At 38.6% G+C, this 22,688-nt stretch overlaps 1 protein-coding gene across 17 annotated transcripts in view; it reads left to right on the forward strand.

Annotated features, from left to right (window-relative positions):
• The window catches only part of MDM1 (Mdm1 nuclear protein), a 174,871-nt gene extending 164,991 nt beyond the window's left edge, over positions 1-9,880 (forward strand). For 15 of the 17 annotated variants that reach the window (XM_033221344.1, XM_033221339.1, XM_033221340.1 and 12 more), the window contains 3 exons: positions 1,296-1,548; positions 7,243-7,302; positions 9,080-9,880. In XM_033221344.1, coding sequence (XP_033077235.1) covers positions 1,296-1,548; positions 7,243-7,302; positions 9,080-9,192 — 426 coding nt within the window. In that variant the 3' untranslated portion in view covers positions 9,193-9,880. The remainder of the gene's footprint in view (positions 1-1,295; positions 1,549-7,242; positions 7,303-9,079) is intronic. The other 2 variants (XM_033221338.1, XM_033221347.1) reach the window with 2 other exon arrangements.
• The last annotated feature ends 12,808 nt before the right edge of the window (positions 9,881-22,688 follow it).

Genomic DNA, 22,688 nt, shown 5'->3' on the forward strand with positions numbered 1-22,688 from the left:
GTCTAGCTAGCTGCCTTCTTTTAAAAAGTAAAATTGTTAGTGACTTTTAGAACAGTGATACATAGTCATTGTGGAAAACAGCAAATACTGACCAAACTAAAAAAGTAGGTAAGTATCTCACATGTACTGTTCAGGGACATCCACTGTTAAATTTTTGAGGTATTTAGGTATATATGTATTAGAAGATTTGGTTATTTATTTATCATACTGTAGAAAGGTTTTATAATCTATGTTTAGTGCTGTTGTGAACATATTTTCACATCATGAACTATTCATAATCTTATTTTTATGGAGATGTGCAATCTATAGTTACACCATAGTTTTTAAAAACCAGATGCTTATTGTTAAAATCTAATTTTTATTCCGATTTGTATTGTTATTTTTTAATCTGTTTGAAGAAATACTGTAAAGAAATCCATCCCTAGCTACATTTTTCTTTACATTATTTTGTGTTTGTAACTACTCCCCAAGTATTATTGTGTAGTCAAAGAACACACAATTTTTTTTTTTTTTTTTTTTTTTTTTTTTTGAGGCGGAGTCTCACTCTGTGGCCCAGGCTGGAGTGCAGTGGCCGGATCTCAGCTCACTGCAAGCTCCGCCTCCCGGTTTACGCCATTCTCCTGCCTCAGCCTCCCCAGTAGCTGGGACTACAGGCGCCCGCCATCTCGCCCGGCTAGTTTTTGTATTTTTAGTAGAGACGGGGTTTCACCGAGAACACACAATTTTAAGGCTTCCGCTGTGTTTTGCCAGCCCCCCAGAAAGGTTGTACTCCCAATAGCAGCCTATGAGATCACCAGTTTCTCTAATCCTTGTCGGCTCTGGTACCATTGTTCTTTTACAAATTAATTTTTGAAATTTGGTACATGAAAAATTAATATCTCAGTGCTTTCATTTTATAGTTGATATTTAGTAAGGGAGAATATGTTCACTGTTTGTGATTTGTGTGTACAGTATATGAATTGCTTATTCATACCCTTTTTCTACTTTTAATTGGGTTTGTGTTTTTCTTACTGCTTTTAAAGAAATACTTATGTAGCAATGATAATTCATTGTCGATCATAAAAGTTGTATATTTTTTCCAAGTTCTGCATTTTTCTTTTAATTTATAAAACGTCTACGTATTTTGTTTATATAGCCAAGTCTGTTCGTCTGTATCATATCTTCCCCATATAGAGGTTGCATAAATTCTTTCATATTTTTTCTTCTGCTTTTTGGTTTTTTTTTTGCATTTAAATGTTTGGCTTATTTATTTACATATCTACACATAGGCATCTTTTTTTTTTTTTGTCATTTAGAAAGAAAGTCGTGCTGTATCCCTACTGACTTCTCCAGCCGCTGGTATAAAAACAGTTGATCCTCTGCCTTTGCGGGAAGATTCTGAAGACAATATCCCCAGATTTGCTGAGGCAACTCTTCCAGTTTCAAAAATTCCAGAATACCCAACAAATCCCCCTGGACAGTCGCTTTCTCCACCGCATGTTCCATCCTACTGGCATCCCTCTCGTCGAATTCAGGGCTCTCTTAGAGATCCAGAGTTTCAGCACAATGGTAATTATTTTGGTTTTAATTTTTTGTCTTTTAAAATAAATTGTTATACTGATAGGTACAAAGGCTAAGAATGCACTTTATGTTAATAAATCAGTTATTTAGTATTTTTGGTTAATGTATTAATAAGCTTTCTTTAAATAGGAAAAATCCCTCTTTGGGACCAATTGTGCTGCACCTAAGTTCACTTTTTGCTGTTGTATATGTGTGAGATATCTCTCAAGTTGTTATTCATACACAGAGGGAATCCACTAGATAGATGCCAGTAGCACCTCTTCTCTGGATGTGACAACCAAAAATGTCTCCAGACTTTGCCAAATGTTGCCTGAGTGTAGCATTCACGGTTAGAAATGACTTTCCTTTAGTTTTAGTAGGCATTGCTCAGCTCTTTTCTAGCTGTCGTCGTTAATGTTAAGAAGTCAGATGCTGCTTTTATTCCGGATCTTCTATATGTGATGTTTTCTTTCTGGCAGCTTTTGAGATCTTCTCTTCATATCTAATGTTCTAAAATTTTGTGATGTGCCTCTGACAGAGTATTTTTTTAAATTCATTTTGCTGGTACTCCATAGACCTTTCAATCTGGAAAATTCTTACTTCTGGAACATTTTCTTGAATTATTCAGTCAAAAATTTCCTCTCCTGGCCAGGCACAGTGGCTAACATTTGTAATCCCAGCACTTTGGGAAGCCAAGGCAGGCGGATCACTTGAGGCCAGGAATTTGAGACCAGCCTGGGCCACATGATGAAATCCTGTCTCTACTACAAAAAAAGTACCTGGGTGTGATGGTGCACGCCTGTAATTCCAGCTCCTTGGGAGGTTGAGGCATGAGAATTGCTTAAGTCTGGGAGGCAAAAAAAAAAAAAAAATTCTCTCCTTTCTCTGTTTCCTCTTTCTAGGGCTCCTATTCAGATATTGGACATGATTTTACTTTTTATCTTACCTCTCCTATTTTCCATCTCTGTCTTTAAATTTGAAAGGTTACTAATTTTTATCTTCTATCTTTTCTGCTTTAAAAAATTTTTATTTCAATTGCTTTTGGGGTACAGGTAGTTTTGGTTACATGGATGTATTCTGTAGTGGTGAATTCTGAATTTTAATGCAACTGTTACCCAAGCAGTGTACACTGTACCCAGTATGTAGACTTTTATCCCTCCCCCCACCCCAAGTCCCCACAGTCTGTTATATCACTTTCTGTGTCTTTGTGTCCTCATAGCTTAGCTCCCACTTATAAGTGAGAACATGCAGTATTTGGTTTTTCATTCCTGAGTTACTTCATTTAGAATAATGACCTCCACGTCCATCTTAGTTGCTGCAAAAGACATTTCATTCCTTTTAATGGTGGATTAGTATTCCATGGTGTTTGTTCCTGTTTCTCTAGTTCCTTGAGGTGTGATACTAGGTTGTCAGTTTGTGCTCTTTCAGACTTTTTAAGGTAGGCATTTAATGCTATAAACTTTCCACTTAGCATTGCTTTTGCTGTATCCCAGAGGTTTTGATAACTTGTGTCACTGTTATTCATTTCAAAGAATTTTTGAATTTCCATCTTGATTTCATTGTTAACCCCCAAATCATTCAAGAGCAGATTATTTAATTTCCATGTATTTGTATAGTTTTGAGGGTTCCTTTTGGAGTTGATTTCTAGTTTCATTCCACTGTGGTCTGAGAAGATAGTTGGTATGATTTTCTTAAATTTATTGAGACTTGTTTTGTGGCCTGTCATGTGGTCTATTTTGGAAAATGTTCCATGTGAAATGATGAGAAGAATGTATATTCTACAATTGTTGGGTAGAATGTTTTGTAAATATCTGTTAAGTCCATTTGTCCTACAATATTGTGTAAGTCCATTGTTTCTTTGTTGACTTTCTGTCTTAATGATCTGTCTAGTGCTGTCAGTGGAGTATTGAAGTCCCTCTCTATTATTATGTTGCTGTCTACTTCATTTCTTAGGTCTAGTATTAATTGTTTTATGAATGTGGGAACTCCAGTGTTAGGTGCATATAAATTTAGGACTGACTGTAATATCTTCTTATAGGATTGATCTTTTTATCATTATATGATGACCTTTGTCTTTTTTTAGATTATTGTTGCTTTAAAGTCTGTTTTGCCTGATATAAGACTCCCGCTTGCTTTTGGTTTCCATTTGCATGGAATATCTTTTCCTACCCCTTTATCTTGAGTTTATATGAATCTTTGTGTGTTAGATATTTGGTTTGTGGTTTTTAATCCATTCTGCCATTCCATATCTTTTAAGTGGAGCATTTAGGCCATTTACGTTCATGTTAATACTGAGATGTGAGGTACTGTTCTATTCACTATGTTAGTTGTTACTTAGATACTTTGTTTTTTCCGTTGTATTGTTTTATAGGCCCTGTGAGTTTTAAGCTTTCAGGAGGTTCTGTTTTGTTGCATGTCAAGCTTTTGTTTCAAAATTTAGAACTCCTGCTTAGCATTTCTTGTAGTGCTGGTCTGGCAGTGACAAATTCCTCAGCATTTGTTTGTCTGAAAAATACTTTATTTCTCCTTCATTTATGAAATTTAGTTTTGCTAAACTAACAAAATTCTTGACTGATAGGTATTCTGTTTAAGGAGGCTAAAGATAGGACCCCAGTGCCTTCTGCCTTGTAAGGTTTCTGCTGAGAAGTCTGTTGTTAGTCTGATAGTTTTTCTTTTGTAAATTACCTGATGCTTTTTGCCTCACAACTGTTAGAATTCTTTCCTTCATGTTGACTTTAGATAACCTGATAAATATGTGCCTTGGTGGTGATCTTTTTGCAGTGAAGTTCCTAAGAGTTCATTGAGCTTCTTGTGTTTGGATATTTAAATCTCTAGCAAGGCCAGGGAAGTTGTCCTCAATTATTCCCTCAAGTGAGTTTTCCAAACTTTTAGCCTTTTCTTCTCCCTCAGTATCACCATTTATTCTTAAGTTTGGTTGTTTACATAATCCCATATTTCTTGGAGACTTTGTTCATTTCATTTGATTCTTTTTTCTTTATTTTTGTTTGATTGGGTTACTTCGAAAGCCCTGTCTTTGAGCTCTGAAATTATTTTTTTCTGCTTTTTTTCCCCCTTGGACCTGGCATGTAGCTATCTTCTACTTGTTCTAGTCTATTTTTGAAACTTTCCACTGCATTTTGTATTTCTCTAAGTGTGTTTTTTGTTTCCAGATGTTCTGATTGGGTTTTCTTTATGATATCTCTCTGGAAAATTTTTCATTCATATCCTGACTTTTTAAAAATTTCTTTATGTTGGTTTTCACCTTTCTCTGGTAGCTCCTTGAGTAGCTTAATAACCTTCTGAGTTTGTTATCTGGTATTTCAAAGATTTCATCTTGGTTTGGATCAATTACTGGAGAGTGAGTGTGATCTTTTGAGGGTACTATAGAACCCTGTTTTGTCATATTACTAGAATTACTTTCTGGTTCCTTTTTTAGGTGCACTATTCTAATTGTCCTCAAATTTATTTTTTATTTGACTATATGTGTTTTTTAAAAAAATTTTTTCCCTCTTAAGAATGTGACTTTAATGATTATAATTTGTTATAGTTTAATTTGGTTCTTGGTGCTTTTACGGGTTAAGAGTATAATAAGTTCTTTGGTTATAGAGAGTCTTTGTATGATGGCTTCCTCAGATGCTGGTTGTAGTGGCTGTGTACTCAGTATGTGGGTGAGTTCACTGTCTCCTGTGGGGCTGGAATGGCAGAGATCTCTTGAAGCTTATCTCATTCCCCTGTGGTTTGTACTTCTTTATTTATTTAATTTTTCTCCAGTATTTTCTTTACTGAGTTGATAGTTCAGGTTTCAGGCCATTAGGGGAGGTGTCCCTGGGGAGAAACTTATTGTAGCTAAGGCAGGTGGGTGAATGCAATACCCACTGGTGGGCACAGGTCCCAGCCTTGATGAAGGTGGCTGGTGGAGCGCTCAGATGCAAGGAGGTCTTATCAGGGTGAAGGGTGAGAGCCACCTCAGCTTCCCTGCCAGGCCAGCAGGAAAGCTATCCACCTCCTAGCCTCACTCATGTCCCAGTGTCCCAGCTATTCAGATCAGACAGGCACCTCTTTTTGTCTGTAGGAATGTTGATGTTCCAAGTGGATAGGAATTGTGACTCTGCCTCTCATGCAAGCCTGCATCTGGGGAGTGCTCCTCCTGTAGGCGAGCAGTCACCCTGAAGTGTTCCAGGAAGGCTGTCTATAGGCACACCCATACCGAGTCCTGTGGGAGAAGCCCCAGCTGTGTCTGCAGTGGTGGACAAGGGGAAAGAAGACCCCTTCTCCAAGACCCTTCATGAGCACTAAGGCTGCCTGACTGTTGGGGTGATGGGGTAGACTCCCTACTGAGCCTAGCACTGCAGTTGTGTCTCTGCTGAAAGAAACTTCCCACCAGTGGAAAGATCTGGAACTCCTGAGATTCCTTGGTTGTAGATAGGCTTAGGGTGCAGGTTTTCTTGCATGTTGGTTATAATAGTAGTGAACTTGTCATGTAGACAGATTCAGGACCACTGGTTAGCTAGGGTGTTGCAGGCAGTGGTGATAGCTGAGGTCAGGCCCTGGTTTTCTCCGTTCTGGGCACAGCGTTATTCTACCCAGAGATGGTATAATGGACCGTGTCAGTTGGCCTCTAAACGGGAGGTGCTGCTTGCAAAAGAGCACCAGCTGCAGTAGTAGCAGTGGTATTTGAGCTTGCCCTATGTTGCCCAAGGGAGGTATTCTGGTTTCTCACACCTGGGCAGGGTTATAAAACTCCCCAAAGTTTATGTCCTTTGTGTTAAGCTGTGGAGGGGTACAGCCAGGCAGGGGATGGGTTAACTGGGTCTGCTCTTTGACTCTCCACGTGCCATCTGTTAGTTTTTTAAAAAGATTTTTGTTTTTAATTTCTAAGAATTTTTTAAACATTGCATATTCCTTTTATACAGCATCCCATTCTTATTTCATGAATGGAATGTTTTATCTCTTTGAAGAGGTAAATGATATATATAATGCCTCTGTTTTGACTATAGTACCAGTTGAACCTGGTATCCTTCAGTCAAAGTAGTTCTGGTAAACTTTTAGAGACGAAACTTCCATGTCTCTTTTGGGAAAGAGGAAACTACCCAGCTGTGCAAATTTAAAGAAGGACCTAGCATATTAACTATTTTTGTAAAAGGATTTTTAGTCAGTTTCCTAGTTCAGTCTTCCCTTCACTCCAACTTTCAGTGGTACTCAATACTCCCAAACCCAGAGCCATTGGGGAACAAGTTGGTTGTTTCTTGGTTTCACTCTTCTGCTGGCTTAAAATTCCACTTACTTGGGTATAGTTATACATACACTCACTGCCCTTCCATTTGCTTTTCATGTTCCAAAAAGTTTCTTGGTGTCTTATTTGCTCCCATTCTCTTTGTCCTATGAGTTTGTTGTTCTTGTAAATGTATGTATTTAATTTACCATCTCTAATCAGAAGCCTACTACATTTCTTTAAAGTTAGATCAATATTATCATTGGAAAGAATATTAGGAAGTTATCCATAGTTTGTTTACATGCTTACTAAGTGCATTATAAATTATGATTGGCCCTTTTATGATAATTTCTTCAACCTTTACTCACATGTAGGTTTGAAAATTAATAAAATTTCTGACAGCCTACTTTTACTAACAGTTTAGAATATAATTGAGATAAGCTGTTCAGTGGCTTTTGAAGGATAATTTCTTCTGCCTTTTTTTTTTTCAGTAGGAAAAGCAAGGATGAACAATTCGCAGTTACCTCAGCATGAAGCCTTTAATGACGAAGGTATTTCAATAGTCACATAACATAAAAGTTTGAGTTCTAGTCTGTGATACAGCTTATGAAGTGCTTCCACAGATTTTTCCTTAGATCCTTGAAACCCTGTGGGGGGAGGGGGTGAAATTACCCCCATTTACAAATGAATAAGCTGAGAGTAAACTGGTAAAATATTGTTCTAGGGCAAACATATAATAAGAGATTGTGCCCAAGGTCACAGCTGAGGTCAGTGTTCTTTCTCTTTTTCCACCTTGTCTAGCTGGGGGCTCAGGAATTTGGCGTAGCATTACATCCATCTTTTAAAAAAATGCCTTGGGAGGCTGAGGCGGGTGGATCACGAGGTCAGGAAAACAAGACCATCTTAGCTAACATGGTGAAACCCTGTCTCCGCTAAAAAATACAAAAAAATTAGCCGGGCGTGGTGGCGGGCGCCTGTAGTTGCAGCTACTCGGGAGGCTGAGGCAGGAGAATGGCGTAAATCCGGGAGGCGGAGCTTGCGGTGAGCCGAGATTGCGCCACTGCACTCCAGCCTGGGGGACACAGCGAGACTCCGTCTCAAAAAAAAAAAAAGCCTATATATTTTTGTCAATTTTCAATGGTCAAACAAATACATGATTAGAGAAAATTGACATTTTTCTTCTTTGTAGTTTTGTTTTGTTTTGTTTTGTTTTTGAGACAGAGTCTCACTCTGTCGCCAGGCTGGAGTGCGTGGCGTGATCTCGGCTCAGTCTCCCTCCCAGGTTCAAGCAATTCTCCTGCCTCAGCCTCCCAAGTAGTTGGGATTATAGGCACCCATCACCACACCCGGCTAATTTTTGTATTTTTACTAGAGATGGGGTTTCACCATGTTGGCCAGGATGGTCTCAAACTCCTGACCTCATGATCTGCCTGCCTTGGCCTCCCAAAGTGCTGGGATTACAGACATGAGCCACCACGCTTGGCCTTTTGTAGTTTTTATTCTGACATTTATTTGCTTATAATAGTGGCAGGAGGAACTTGAATTCAATATGAATAATTGAATCACTATTTTAATTAGTATGGAATTATTTAACTTATAAATTTTGAATTTGAAGTAAATTTAAATTTCATACTCTGTGTCATATATTAAAGACTTTGCGTTTAGCAGGTTTAGGACTTTTTGTTATAATTCATTGAGCTAGAAATCAAGTTGTATGTTTTGAAATGCAAATAAATGTCTGGCAACTTTGAATCCAGTCCTGTTTTCTTTCTAATGGAAGAATAGGGTCCATATATAACCTTATAAAACACTTGCTTACTCAGAATGAGGAATTTCAGTACTAATGAAGGGTAGCATATTAAAGTCAAACATTATTTCTACATTTAGTGAGATTATTTTAGAAATGTGATTTAAATACCATGTTAAGGTATGGCATTTTGTTTTTAAAAAGTTTAGAAAAGCTTTTTGCTCAGAATAGCTGTGCTTTTTAAAGTAGGATAAAACAGTATTATGATGAATTATTTTCAAGTAATACTGAAATCATAGGCCATGTGCTTTGTTAATGACAGGATTTCAGGAAGGAAAAAAATTTAACGTTAAATTTTAACATTAAAAGGTTTGAATTCTATGCATGATAAACCTGTAAAACTACTGTCAGGTATCATGAGAATGTTAATATCTTACATTTCAGTAGATTACTTTTTTTTCCTAACTGACTTGACATTGATACACAGTTTGATGCTTTTAATTTTCTGTTATATAAAACATAATATTTATTTAATAGATATTTTTGACACTGAATATAATCTCTGGATTTTTTCATTGCAGATGAGGACAGATTGTCTGAGATTTCTGCTCGCTCTGCAGCTTCTAGTCTCCGGGCTTTTCAAACTCTGGCACGAGCTAAGAAAAGGAAGGAGGATTTCTGGGGTAAAACATAAACCTAGTTGAGTTGCCTTTATCTAAGGAAACATTGGCATAATTTTTTTTCATCGCTTACTGTGTTAAAACTTTTGAGTGTTTGAATTTTTTCCTAACATTTTCTACTTTGAAATATTTAATTTCCAATAGAACAGTTTACTCGGAAATTTTTAACATAGGCTTATACAAATTTAACTTTTAACGAATTCTTTTTACATCTATCCCAGACTACAAAGACATAGATTATTGAATTCTTCACATGTTGTCACTTTTGTAATAGGTGTCATGGATAGATTTTCACCTATCCAGAGAATATTCTAAAAAGAGAAACAAAGTGAAGTAAAAGTTAAGATCCCAGTGTGAAGTATATATTTCCCTAAGATTTGATATATGTATCTTTATAATTGATGATGTTGTAAAATGAATTTGTTGTTCCTTTAACCTTTGCTGTAGTGTTTCTTTTTATTTTAGTTCCTTCTATACGTGTTTGCAGTGTTAAGATAATTGTACTTTGAAAACACCAGCTGTATATATTTTTCTTATGTAACAAAGTTGGCTGAAAGATATGTATATTTTTGATCTTTGAGTGTATTCTATTTGTGTAAGGACTTTGGCTTACATTTGAATAATGTCTAGATTTTGAAAAATTACCTGTATAATGGAGAATTAAAACTCGGTAGACATTTTGAAATAAAAATTGATCAAGTGTGTGGCTTCTCCAGAAAGTTATTACATGGAACAAATAATTATCTTTTAGAAGAATTCTACTCATAACAGGTTAATGAAAAGATATACTTGTTTTGCAGCTGTCAGAATGGAATGGAGCCAAGTCTATGATATTTTCGCACAAATGTAGGACAAAGAATTTGCAAGGCAGACTCATTTACAGAAATTTAACACAAAACTTTTTTACTGTATTTCTTCACTCACAGGACATGTTCTGTTATCATACTGTTTATCTTGCAAATCATGATAAATTCAAGTTTCTAAAAATACAGATTTTACAACTATGTTACGTAAAATCTTTACATAATGCATAGAAAGTACTGAAGCTAAAATATACAGAATATTCATGCTTATTGATTAGAAAACAAGTGAACAATCTGTTCTAAAGTGATAATTTGTTCAAAAGTGCATTTGCAAATCATTGGTTCACAATAAGTTTGTTAAAGATCCTACATTATCATGAGGTTTTAAAGAACTGTAGGCATACAAATATTTGCCTATCTTTCACTGACCTTTAAACTAGTTTGTTCATTAAAGGCTACTAAGGCATTAAATATGAAAGTAAAAGTTTGAAATTAGACTATAACTGGACTTTAGAACACAAATTGGCTTCTATACATATGTGCACTGAGGTATGTTAATTGTAAAATAGGTTTGGAACTTATCTCTCTAGACAATAGATATATCATTGTCCTCTTCCTCAAAGGTTGATTAGTCTAGTTGGTTAGGACAGAGTTTTCAATGGCTGACCACTGATGTATGGTAAAGAAGTTCAAAATGAGAGCTAGCTTGCAAGGGATTTTGCATAACTCAGTCTATTTTATCTAAGCTGTAGACGTAAAATCTGGGTACACCCATTAGAGTGATCAAACCACATGAACTTGATCTATCAGGTGTTAGATGGATTAGGATATAGTTCTCATGGGGACAAGGTCATGACCCCAGTCTCCATGCAACAATTTAGCTCTGCAGTTATTGACTGCTTCTGTTAAAAACCCTATTCAGTGGCCCAGGGGAGAGAACAGTGTTGAGGGCCCAGTAGAGTTTTATTGCTCAAACTAAGGGCAACTCAGAAGACATGCATTTGAGTTGGTGAGTAGTCTTTGTTACATGATAACTGCCTCTTGAGATTTGCTAGTATTCAGGAGCTGGGATTGCTAATTCAAATTTTTATTAGTTTTATTAAGGCATACTGTATAATAAACTGCAATTGTTAAAAATATTTAGAGCTTAATGAGTTTGAATAGATGTACACATCTGTGAAACTAACACCACAATCATGATACATTATGTTTCCATCACCCCAAAAGTTTCTTCATGTTCTTTTGCAGTCAGTCTGTCCTTCCACCCCTGGTCCCCAAGGCAACCAATAATCTGCTTTCCGTTGGTATAAATTAGTTTACAGGAATTTTATATAAATGGAGCCATCCTTTATGCCTGGCTTTTATTCAGTGTAATATTTTTGAGAGTCATCCATGTTTTGGTACGCATGTTGCCTCTTAATTTATTCACTTGCTGGTGGACTTTGGGGTTGTTTTCAGTTTGGGATTGTAATGAATAAAACTGCTATCAGTATTGGTGTGCAAATCTTTGTGTAGATATGTGCTTTTATTTCTCTGCGGAATATCCAGGTAATTCAGTTTTTATTCACCTTGAATATAACTGCTGCTTTGAGTATACAGTATATACCGAAATAAATATAAACTGGTAGCTTGATCTTTTCGTCTAAATTAATATCTCACAAGCCACAATGGGGAGCCAACCGCAGAACTGCAATGGGAAGTTTTTCTAAAGTGCATACACCTACCTGCTCTTTTCCCTGCCCCTCCCCGTCTTCACCCCAGGTGTTGAGATTCTCAGTGTATCCATGTTTGAGAGCCCTTATAAAAATGCACCAAAATACATACATGGGAGGTTTCGCACGTTAATTTCTGATCTCATCTCTGGATCCCCGTGAAATTCTGAACTCCAAGTTAACCCTTGAAGGATGGTTTTGATGATTAAGGATAAATAACATGATAAATATGCTTGGTACATAGGAGGAAATGTTGCCAAGAGATTTAGTATAAATATCCTCATTTTACAGATGGGGAAACAGACTTAGCTGAAATAACTGGCCCAAGATCTCAAGGCTGGTGAATTAAATCTAGGTCTCCTTACTCAAAATCCACCCACACTAACTCCTTTGAAGTGTGTATGCTAAAATTGCAAGTCCCTCTGTGATTCAATTCTCTCTCTGGTTGATTCATTTGCGAGTTAATTTTCCACTTTGCCTTCTTGGAAGATAAATGTCTACCTTTTCTAGTCGGGAAAGAGAGTATGTGAGCATTGAATTTTTGTACAAATGGATTCAACCAGAATGAAAGCAAATTAATATTCAAAACAAGCTTGTCCTTATGTAGAGCAGTGGGGAGGTTGGCTACTTAGGGAGCTCAAGGATGGATTATGTATTTTTGTTATAATTGTGCATGCACATATCAGACATCCAGAACATATCCTGACTTCTAGAAGTTGACCAAAGGAACAAATAATGTAAAGTGGTAGATGATCCCAGAATCATTTCTGTTTGGTTTTGGAATATGTTTTTGGTACTTTTACATCTGATAGTGGTAGTCATGTTAGGGTGCTCAGAGCGCAGTCTGTCAAACCACCATCACTCAGTTTCCCAGGGTGATTCTGCTGACAGAGACTATTCCAGGCCAAGCAACAGTCTGTGTCATTGGACTAGCTAGGGTTGTGCACCAATGGGTCTAGTCACATGGGGTCTCTGAGAAGCCAACTTGCCCCATGAGCTTAACTCATGGACTAAAAGCAGGCTACCGATCTCTTCAGCTCCGTGCTGATGAACTTTCTTGTTAATGTTGACTCTGCAATCTAACCATATGTGTCTTTCTCCCATGGCAAGTGGAGGCACAGAAAGACCCAGCCCTTTGCTCTCAGGCTTAGAGCCAAGCTTCTTTAAATCCTATGTCATGTTTCATTCCCAACCTACAGCTCTCATACAGGAGGCAGCTGCCCATCCTGCGACTCCTGCCACGTGGCAGGTAAGAGCAAAGGAACAGTCATCTTAAAGATGGCATCCATTTCTCTTCTACGAAGTGCTCTACCCGCTAGTCTCCATCCGTGGTTTCATTCTGCCCTATATCCATAAAAAGCATATCTGGAAATTGAGAAATGAGGCCTTGGGGGACACTAAGCCACCTTTGGAAATCAGAGCATGAGGCCAACAGGTAGGGTAATGTTTGGGGAGTTTACACCAATTCAAACCACATAATGGACAATTTAGATAATGCTGGGAAATTGTTCAGTTTCTCCCCTTTACAGTCTACATGCCAGTATTATGCTGGAGCTGACTCATGGCCAATCATTAAATATTGAAGAATGTTGTGAGCAAGTTATTAAAGTTATCAGTAGTTTGAAATTGGCCATGGTGGGAGTATTTACACTACTGAAATCAACTGATGCCATGAATTAGGGCTTCTCCATTTACTGCGAGGTGGTTTACAAGCCCACCACTAGTTACTACCTCAGTCTCTTCTATTCTTTCCATATCACTTGCCTGACAGAGAAAACAATCTACTTCAGAAAACCAGCTCAAGATAAACGGCTTTAATATTTATTATTCCACTTACGCATTCCTTGGCTTATAAAAATGGTTTGGTTTAGTTTCTTTCCTTGGCTGAAGTCCATCTAGAAAATAAAAACAAGCCACAAATAACAATAGACTTACAGAGGGAGACTATGCAGAGACAGCCTAGGAATCTATATGTGTCATCTTCCAGATGATTCTCATAGGTAGTTTGGGAACAACTGGCTTTGGGGTTGTAGTAGCCTATGTTCAAATCCTAACTCCACCTTGAGCAAGCCAATTGAACTTTGAGCTTGTATTCCTCATCTTGCAGATGGGGATAACTCACCAATTTAGTTTTCAGATTAAATGGCATAAGGTCTATAAAGTTTTCATATATGCTATTTAAATGTTACTTCAAAATGTTTAGTTTTATTATGTTGGCAAATTTTCATTAAAACAACAAGAAAAAAAGCCTTGTTTTAGAGAGGCTAAGGTTAAATCTAACAAGCAGGTGACAGGGTACCCTGAAATCGTGGCCTCTCATCACAGACCTATCAGTTGTGACCTACATTCAGCTTACCCAGAGGCAGTTTCAGGTAGGGGTGCTGAAATGATTTGTCTTATTTCCGTTATGTGGTAAAGTGAAAAAAGACTGACTACAGTGTTGTGACTCAGCGACTCTAGAAGGTGGAACTAATTACCTGATATATGCAAACGATATTAGTGTAACCATGAATTGGAGATGTTATCAGGTTTGAGTCAGGAAATGCAGAGATAAAGTACCCACGATGATTACTGATGAAAGGAAAGATAGTCAAGGTTGGTCCCTGAATGAATGCGTGCCCAATATCAAAGATTTCCTATGTTTGCTGCCAGTTTTTTTTTTGAATAAGATGAATTAAATAAAACTCAGTTTTGTAATTTTAAGAAGAAAATATAAACTAACCCAAATACCACACATTATGGGAAGATGTAGGCGCTTTACACTCATAACTTCAACAATAGTCAGTTTGGGCATCCCAGGAAAATTTTGCCCACAGTGAGTACCTTAGTATTCAAGGTTCCTGTCAAAAAATTATTCAGGTCAAAACAGTTAAGGTTCTGGGGAAACCGAAAGAAAATTGAAAATAGGTTGTATGGCAATACTAAATTTTGGTTCCACAAGGAACGAGTAATATTATAAAGTTTAACTTGTAATTTTGCAAAGATGAAACATCTGAAGTGCTTTACTAATTTGAAAACATATACCTGGCACTAACAAATACCCTAGCATGATCATTTAAATCAATTACTGGCCAGGTGCGGTGGCTCACGCCTGTAATCCCAGCACTTTGGGAGGCCTAGGTGGGTGGATCACGAGATCAGGAGTTCGAGACCAGCCTGGCCAACATGATGAAACCCCATCTCTACTAAAAATACAAAAATTAGCTGGGTGTGGTGGTGGGGACCTGTAATCCCAGCTACTCGAGAGGCTGAGGCAGGAGAATTGTTTGAACCTGGGAGGCGGAGGTTGCAGTGAGCCGAGATAGCACCACTGTACTCCAGCCTGGGCGACAGGGCAAGACTCCATCTCAAAAATAAATAAGTAAATAAATAAATAAAATAGATAAATTACCATGAATCGTTGCTGCCAAGACTTTAAAAACATTATGGATCAATACACTAAACATGTCAGTTTCTTTTGTCAGAATCAAAATGTGGGGACCCAAAAATTTTATTCAATTTATTTTAATGATTGAAGACATATAAAAATACAGAATAGTAGAGACATATATCCATATATATAGTTCTTCAGTCACTACTTAATAAAAATAAAACTTGGAAATGGTGAATATTTTTTATTAGAGAATCTTCTAGAAAAATATCTGATGACCCTCCTTATTATACAGATTTAGTGGTTATTTTCATTCAGTAATTAAAACTGCCTGCAAAAATTCCAGACATTTTCTGCTATGTACAACACATTAATCTTAGTATCTAAGTAGAAATCTGTTTAATTTTAAAAAGTCAGTCACAAATTACAAAATAATTTACTAGACAACCAGTTTTTTCCTTTTTATTCCATATAAGGAGAAGGATTAGCTTCTATTGATATTTCAGGACATTTTAGATTTTCTGTGACAAGTAATTTCCATTTCCTCTTCTCTCTGAACAACAGCATAGCCAGTGAGTCTTACTTTTTCCCATGCTAGGTTCCCTTCGGTAAACTCTATTTCCTAGTTGCTAATAAAAAAAAAAAAGCCCATCTAAGCCACAGTAAAATATATGAGTTGCGTGGCTTGTGTGTGTGCATGAGTACATGTTCCCATGTGTGTTAATGACAACACCAACACAATACCATTGTGTCATTTACCACTGTTCCTTTGTGTGCACTAAAAGACAAAAACATAACGAATTTTTCCTTCTCCCAAACCAACCTGCTTTAAGGAATATTTGCCTTGTCTTTGCCCTTCAGGTTTTCCATAACAAGCATGGAGCACATTCCCTTTTGTGTCTAAGGCACTGGTTACTCTAGGACTCCAGAATTCACCTTTTCCTTGGCCTTTGTAGGGCATCTCAAATCTAGACATGGCATGACACCAGCTCATATGTGTTTAGAATATATTCACTCACCATATTTTTCTGAGTAAATGATTCAATCTCCACAAGACTCTGTACAATAGATTTTCTTTAATAATCTTAACAAGACCACCAAGGAGCTAGAAAAAAGAATCAGCCACAAATGTTAATTTTTTTTTTTTTTTTGGACGGAGTCTTGCTCTGTCACCCAGGCTGGAGTGCAGTGGTGCTATCTTGGCTCACTGAAACCTCTGCCTCCGGAGTTCAAGTGACTCTTTTGCCTCACAGTCACCCAAGTAGCTGGGATTACATGGGTGTGGCACCAAGCCAGGCTAGTTTTTGTATTTTTTTTAGTAGAGATGGAGTTTCGTCATGTTGGCCAGGCTGAACTGCCTCAGGTGATCTGCCCACCTCAGCCTCCCAAAGTGATGGGATTACAGGTGTGAACCACCACACCTGGCCCACAAATGTTAATTTTAAATGAAGCTTATACTATTGGGTCAGACAAGAGCATGTTCTGCCACTCGTTAGCTCTGTGATCCTGGGCAAGTTGCCAAACTCTGAGCTCCGGTTGCTGAGTAAATAGGAATAATAATTGTACATTTTCTGAAATGATTTTTGTGAGAATAAATCATCTTATTCATTGAAGTACATAACACTGGCATGTAGTTAGAGCTCAATAATTGCTAACTATGATTGCTCTTTCCTATCTTATTTCTTACACATAGCTCTCTTTTGTGGGAGGTGAGAGATCTGGAAGGGGTAGATATTATTTCAACTTGGTGTTTACAAAAACTAACTAGCAAGTGAAACACGGGTAGTTAGGGCAGTGGCCTAAGGGCCAGGAGGGTCAACCCGAACAGGCATTACAGCACGTTGGTATCTTTTGGTCTGAGCCCTCCATCCACTTTTGAGGCATTCACTGAAGCACATGCTGGGTCTTCACCTCCTAAGGAATTGGGCGAGGACTGGAAACAAGTGGTCTAATCCTTGGCCAACAGTGCTGGCAGGGGCTTTGGGAGATGGGAGAGGGAGTGAATTCTCTGTAATGTAGTGAGATACTATTTTGATGTAGTGAATATAGATTCTTCCCACCTCTTTCTCCCAAATCTGATATTTTCTGTTAAACTATTTTTTCTCTCTCAGTTCAGCACTAGGCAAGAAGCCATGATTGTCTATTATAGTACATAAGCCATTACAACCAGAGGGCTGTCACTGCATACATGGAGAAGTAGAGCCTGGCTTTTGGTTTTGTTTTTGAAAGATAAAAATTGAATGACAATGTGGGCAGGTAAAGCCAATGTTTCTAGCTTCCAGCCAGACTGGGAATGAAAATAGGAAAGAGAAGGGGTAAATATTGGTGTGTTCCTAAGGAGGGCCTATTCCCTGAGACTCTCCTAAATGGAGCCCTGGGTTTGCTGAGTGAGGACTGTAGACATTTTGGTTCGTTTGGGGCAATGGTGTGTTGGAGACAGCTTCACCCTCAGGACTCACTGGGGCATTTCTTTCCAGCTCCTCATTTGGTGCTCTCATGTTGCTTGCTTGAAATTGGCCATGGTGGGAATATTTACACTGCAGAAATTGGCAACTGCTACAAATCAGAACTTTTCTCTTTGGAGAGCTGATTGTTAAGCATTTGTCCCTCACACCACTGGCTTGGGACCTCTGTCTTACTTCCCTGGTGCAGTCCAGAAAGATGGCAAACTTTTGGAAATCTGCCTCCTCCTTGCCCTATGTTTGGCAAAAAGTAGAAATGGCCGTGTGGCCTGTGACCTATCTTGGCAGAAAGGTTGTACGACGCATCCAGAATTTCCCATGGCCATAGAGGGTTATGGGAGACCACTCCAATTTGTTCTGTACTTTGGAGAGAGGCTCAAAAGTGATTAAAATGGAGCCATGCCTGTGTGGATGGACAGTCAAAGATCATTCAGGAAGGTGCACATCTCAGTGGATGAGAGAATGAACAGGTGGGGCTAGGGGCTATGGCTTATGCCTGTAATCCCAGCACTTTGAGAGGTCGATGTGGATGGATCTCTTGAGCCCAGGAATTCACAACCAGCCCGGGCAACATGGTGAAACACCGTCTCTACAAAAAAAAAAAAGAAAGAAAGAAAGAAAGAAAAATTAGCTGTGCATAGTAGCACATGCCTGTAGTCCCAGCTACTCGGGAGGCTGAGGTGGGAGGACTGCTTGAGCCCAGAGGCAGAGGTTGCAATGAGCCGAGATCGTGCCACTGCACTCCAGCCTGGGTGATACAGTGAGACCCGGTCTTAAAAGAAAAAAAAAAAAAAGATGACACAGTACCAGCTTCCTTCCTCCCCACTCTGGTGGGCAGAAAAGTAGTGGCAGCCATAGAGGTAATGCAAAAGTTAGAACGATTCTTGATTACAAGTGCCTGAAGTTGGCCCTATTCTACCACCCACCTAAATGAGACTTTGAAGAGAAGTTAAGATTTATAGTGAAAAATAAATAAAACTGTGTTTCTGGTACACCCGAGCTTATAGTCTGCACTTTGTGGGCACTGCTTTAGCTCTTCAGAAAGTTGTAATACCATCTGGGGTGTCTCTGCAAGAATCAGTTCTCCAAGCCCCTTAGTTGTACAAGTTCTATACATTTGATAAGTGAAAATACAAAGTGTTCATCAGCTTGTGATTTTTTTCAGAAAAGCATCTCTATGGGAAGTGCAGTGATTAAACACACGGGCTGTGGGCTTTGACTGGGTTCAGATCTCTGCTTTGACAGGTACTGTCGTCTTAGGCAAGTTACCGGGCTTTTCTAAGCCTGTGTTGAGTTCTTCACATAAGAATTAAACAAGCAGTTCCACATAGGATTCTTACATAGCCACCTGTACACAGCAAACACTCACTACACATTAGCTATTACTAGAAGGGTAGTAATAGTCATCAGTAATAAGCAGATAAGGGGCACCTCCAGCTTCCTCTCAAATCAGTGACCAACTGAGAGTTAGTTAGATGCCAAAGTTCAACTGAAAACAAGAGATTCTGACTCTCGATCCATGAAGAGTATACACTATTTAATTCAAGTTTTCGAATGATCTTGTGAGTACTGTCTTTCTTCTCCCAGTAAGAAAGTTGAGGCTAAGCTGAAATTCAAACTCAGGTCTTTTGCCTTCAAAGCCGCGTTACGTTCATCTCTACTGCTTTGGAGAGGGGAATGAGGGGACACCTCCAGCTTCCCCTGAAATCAGTAGCCAGCTGAGAGTCACAGGCCAAAGTTCAACTGACAGCAAGAGATTCTGACTGTAGATCTATGAGGAGCCTCATACAATTTTTTTGACATTTGAGGTATAAGTGAAAAATGAAAAGGTTTTCATTAGAGAAGAATGAAGATGTCAAGTTTATTCTAAACACTCAAAGACAGCCATTCAACTATGTCAGTATAAGAATGGTGTCACAGTGGACCCACGTATTTATTTTCATTTATAAAAAATACCTTAGTCTAAATTGCATATTACTTTGCTTTTACTAAGCAATTAGAGCTTGATAAAAATAATTGCACTAGATAGTTAATGAAGCTGTATTTTGGGCATGCTTGGGAGAGCTCAGCTGGCCGTCCCACGGAACCTGAGGCTGGGGCACCACCATGCACCTGGTGGCAGCTATGTAAATGTCAAAAGTGGTGATCTAAGACCGAATGCGGTGGCTCACACCTGTGATTCCGGGACTTTGGGAGGCCAAGGTAGATGAACTGCTTGAAGCCCAGGAGTTCAAGACCAGCCTGGGCAATATCTGGAGACCCTATCTCTACAAATAATGAAAAAAATTAGCTGTGCATGGTGGCATGTACTTGTAGTTCCAACTACTCTATCTACTAGGGAGGCTGAGGTGGGAGGATCACTTGAGCCCAAGAGGTCAAGGCTACAGTGAGCTGTGATGGTGCTCCACTGCACTCTAGTCTGGGCAACAGAGCGAGATCCTGACTCAAAAAAGAAAAAAAAAAAAAAAAAGTGGTGACCTAGATGAAAATATCCAGTCTAAGGGGCTAGTCCTTAAAAGTACAACCTTAAGACATCACATATGAAATTAAGTTGTACTGAGAAAAGTTGCACTTGCTTCTTTGAGATAGCAGCATGAACATTAAGTGCAATTATTAAATTGAACCATAAGAAATTGCTATTTTTGGCTGGGTGTAGTGGCTCACACCTATAATCCCAGTACTTTAGGAGGCCAAGGTGGGCGGACATTTGAGGTCAGGAGTTTGAGAACAGCCTGGTCAACATGGTGAAACCCCAACTCTAATGAAAACACAAAAGTTAGCTGGACGTGATGGCTCACGCCTGTAATCCCAGCTACTCAGGAGGCTGAGGCACAAGAATCGTTTGAAACCGGGAGGTGGAGGTTGCAGTGAGCCGAGATTAAGCCACTGTAGTCCAGCCTGGGTGACAGAGCAAGATTGTCTCAAAAAAACAAAAAAAAGAGAGAAAGAAATTGCTAGATTTTTGCAGGTAAAAAGGGGTAAAATATCAGCAATTGAGGTGGCTCAAGCTATTGATTAAATTAAAACTTCAATTCCAGACTAATTTTTCTTCTTCCCTAAAGAAGTATTGGATAATAATTATACTAATAGGAGGTGGAGGATTCTTTGTTATCATACTCCTTACACTTACTTAGCTTTTATGAATATCTCACTTCTAGTCTGTTTATATACATTAACTCAGTACCACAATAACTACAGGAAAAAAACAATTTTTATTTCTATTTAACACATTTATCAGGCTACATGTGGCAGCTTTATAAACAATATATATAGTTTTGGGTGCTCATAATATATTAAGTGTTGTACTAAATGCCCTTCACAAATGATCTCTTTACCTCTGAGATGCACAATTGACCTCATTACTCCTCATTACTACGATTTTCCTTATTCTTCAGAGCAGGGCCCTGAGGTGAGAAGTTCAGAAATTTTCTGAGGTTCACAAAATTAGTAGGGGGCAGAGGAGAAATTTAAAATGAGATTCATCTGCTTCTGGGCCTCAGTGTGTAACTATGAAGCAACTCTATTTCAGTCTATGCTTTTTCCATCTGGCCTTTCCAAGTCTTCTTAGCAGCCTCCCCCATCTTCTTTCATAATTTAGCGAGTTTCACTAAGTGCTTAATAAATATCCTTGCATGCACACTGATTTCACATGTGGCTGATTTTTGAGAATGTAACATTTCCAAGGTGCTTGTGAAACTAGGCCAATCAAATGTATTGATTCTAATAAAGTTCTTACTAAATGTGATTCCTCCTTGTAAAATTGTGAAATGGTCATAGAAACACCACTAGAGTTAAGTATGCGCAATTTCCTTAAATTGGATTCTCAGATAAGCATCAGCCTCTTAGAGCTTACGATACCTGAGAAAATAACAGCAAAACACCCCCCGGCACTGATGTGGCAGTGAAATGATTTCTCTGGTAGTGGCTCATTTCTTAGTCACCAAGTAAAGTATTTACGGAATCTTCCCTCAGGTACAGATATTACTGTTACCACGAACAATGAGATGAGAAAATTGAGGAACCAAGTTGATTACAAAACAGCTAAAGGCAAACTGGCTATTTGGCACCCACATTGAAAAGATTTTCTGAAGTCTGATGATTTAACTGGTTGTAAAGGATGTGCTGAGTTCAATCAAAGATGTCCAACCTTAGTTTACATTTTCTCTCACATGGGATTAAATTGCTGTAAGTGGCCTGTTTCCTGCTGTGCAGGGTCCCCCTCCAGGTTTGCATAGGAAGAGTAGGTTCCCTTGGGAGACTAGCCTCACTCACATGCACATCTTCACTTACATGGCTCCATCAGGAGCTGTGAAAATGGGGGTTTTACTCTTTAACTTAAAATATGAGTTGAAATGGAAAATAAAATAAGAGGTAGACAGTGCAAGTATCTGAGATCCCTCCTTCAAAATGCAACAGGACGCCAAGGCAAGAGGATTGCTTGAGCCCAGGAGTTTGAGACCAGCCTGGGCAACATAGTGAGGCCCCATCTCAAATAAACAAACAATAACAAAACCTTGCAATGATGTGCAGCCTTGATGAGATAAAGAACAGGTCCCCTTTAGTACAGGACAAATCACATGAATGGTTTCTATTTACTAGGCACTTACTATGTGTCAGACATTGTACCAAATGCCTGAATGTGGATAATCTTATGTAATTTTGCCTATTATTATCTGTATTTTACAGTTGAGGAAACTGAGGTTTACAGAAACTGAGTAACTGCGCCAAGTCCGCATCCTTCATAAATGGTGTAGTTGGGGCTACAAGCCATGCCTAACTGACCTTGGAGACCAGGTATATTGCTGGTCTTGAGCACCGTGGTATATTGCTTCTCATAGAAAACGTAGCCCATATGCAGGCAGACTGAATCTGCAAGCTTCAGTCCCTTGACTATAGAGCCCTGCTTTCTTCAGCTTGTTATGCCCAGACCGTTTGTTCCCCGAAGAAGACCACCAGAGTCCAGAGTCAAAGCCAAGCGGCAAGGATCTTTAATGCAAGTTCGAACTTGGTCCCTCCGTTCTACAACATACAAGAGGGCCTGGAACAATGCGTGCGCTTGCTTTTTATAGCTCGAGGTAAACAGGACTTGTCAGGTTACAGAGGAACAAGGCATTTCTCTAGGCTACAGCATTACAATTGGTTTACATGTTAATGTTAAGTTAT

This window comes from Trachypithecus francoisi, unplaced genomic scaffold (genome assembly GCF_009764315.1).
Source record: "Trachypithecus francoisi isolate TF-2019V2 unplaced genomic scaffold, Tfra_2.0 Lachesis_group11, whole genome shotgun sequence".
NCBI lineage: Eukaryota > Metazoa > Chordata > Mammalia > Primates > Cercopithecidae > Trachypithecus > Trachypithecus francoisi.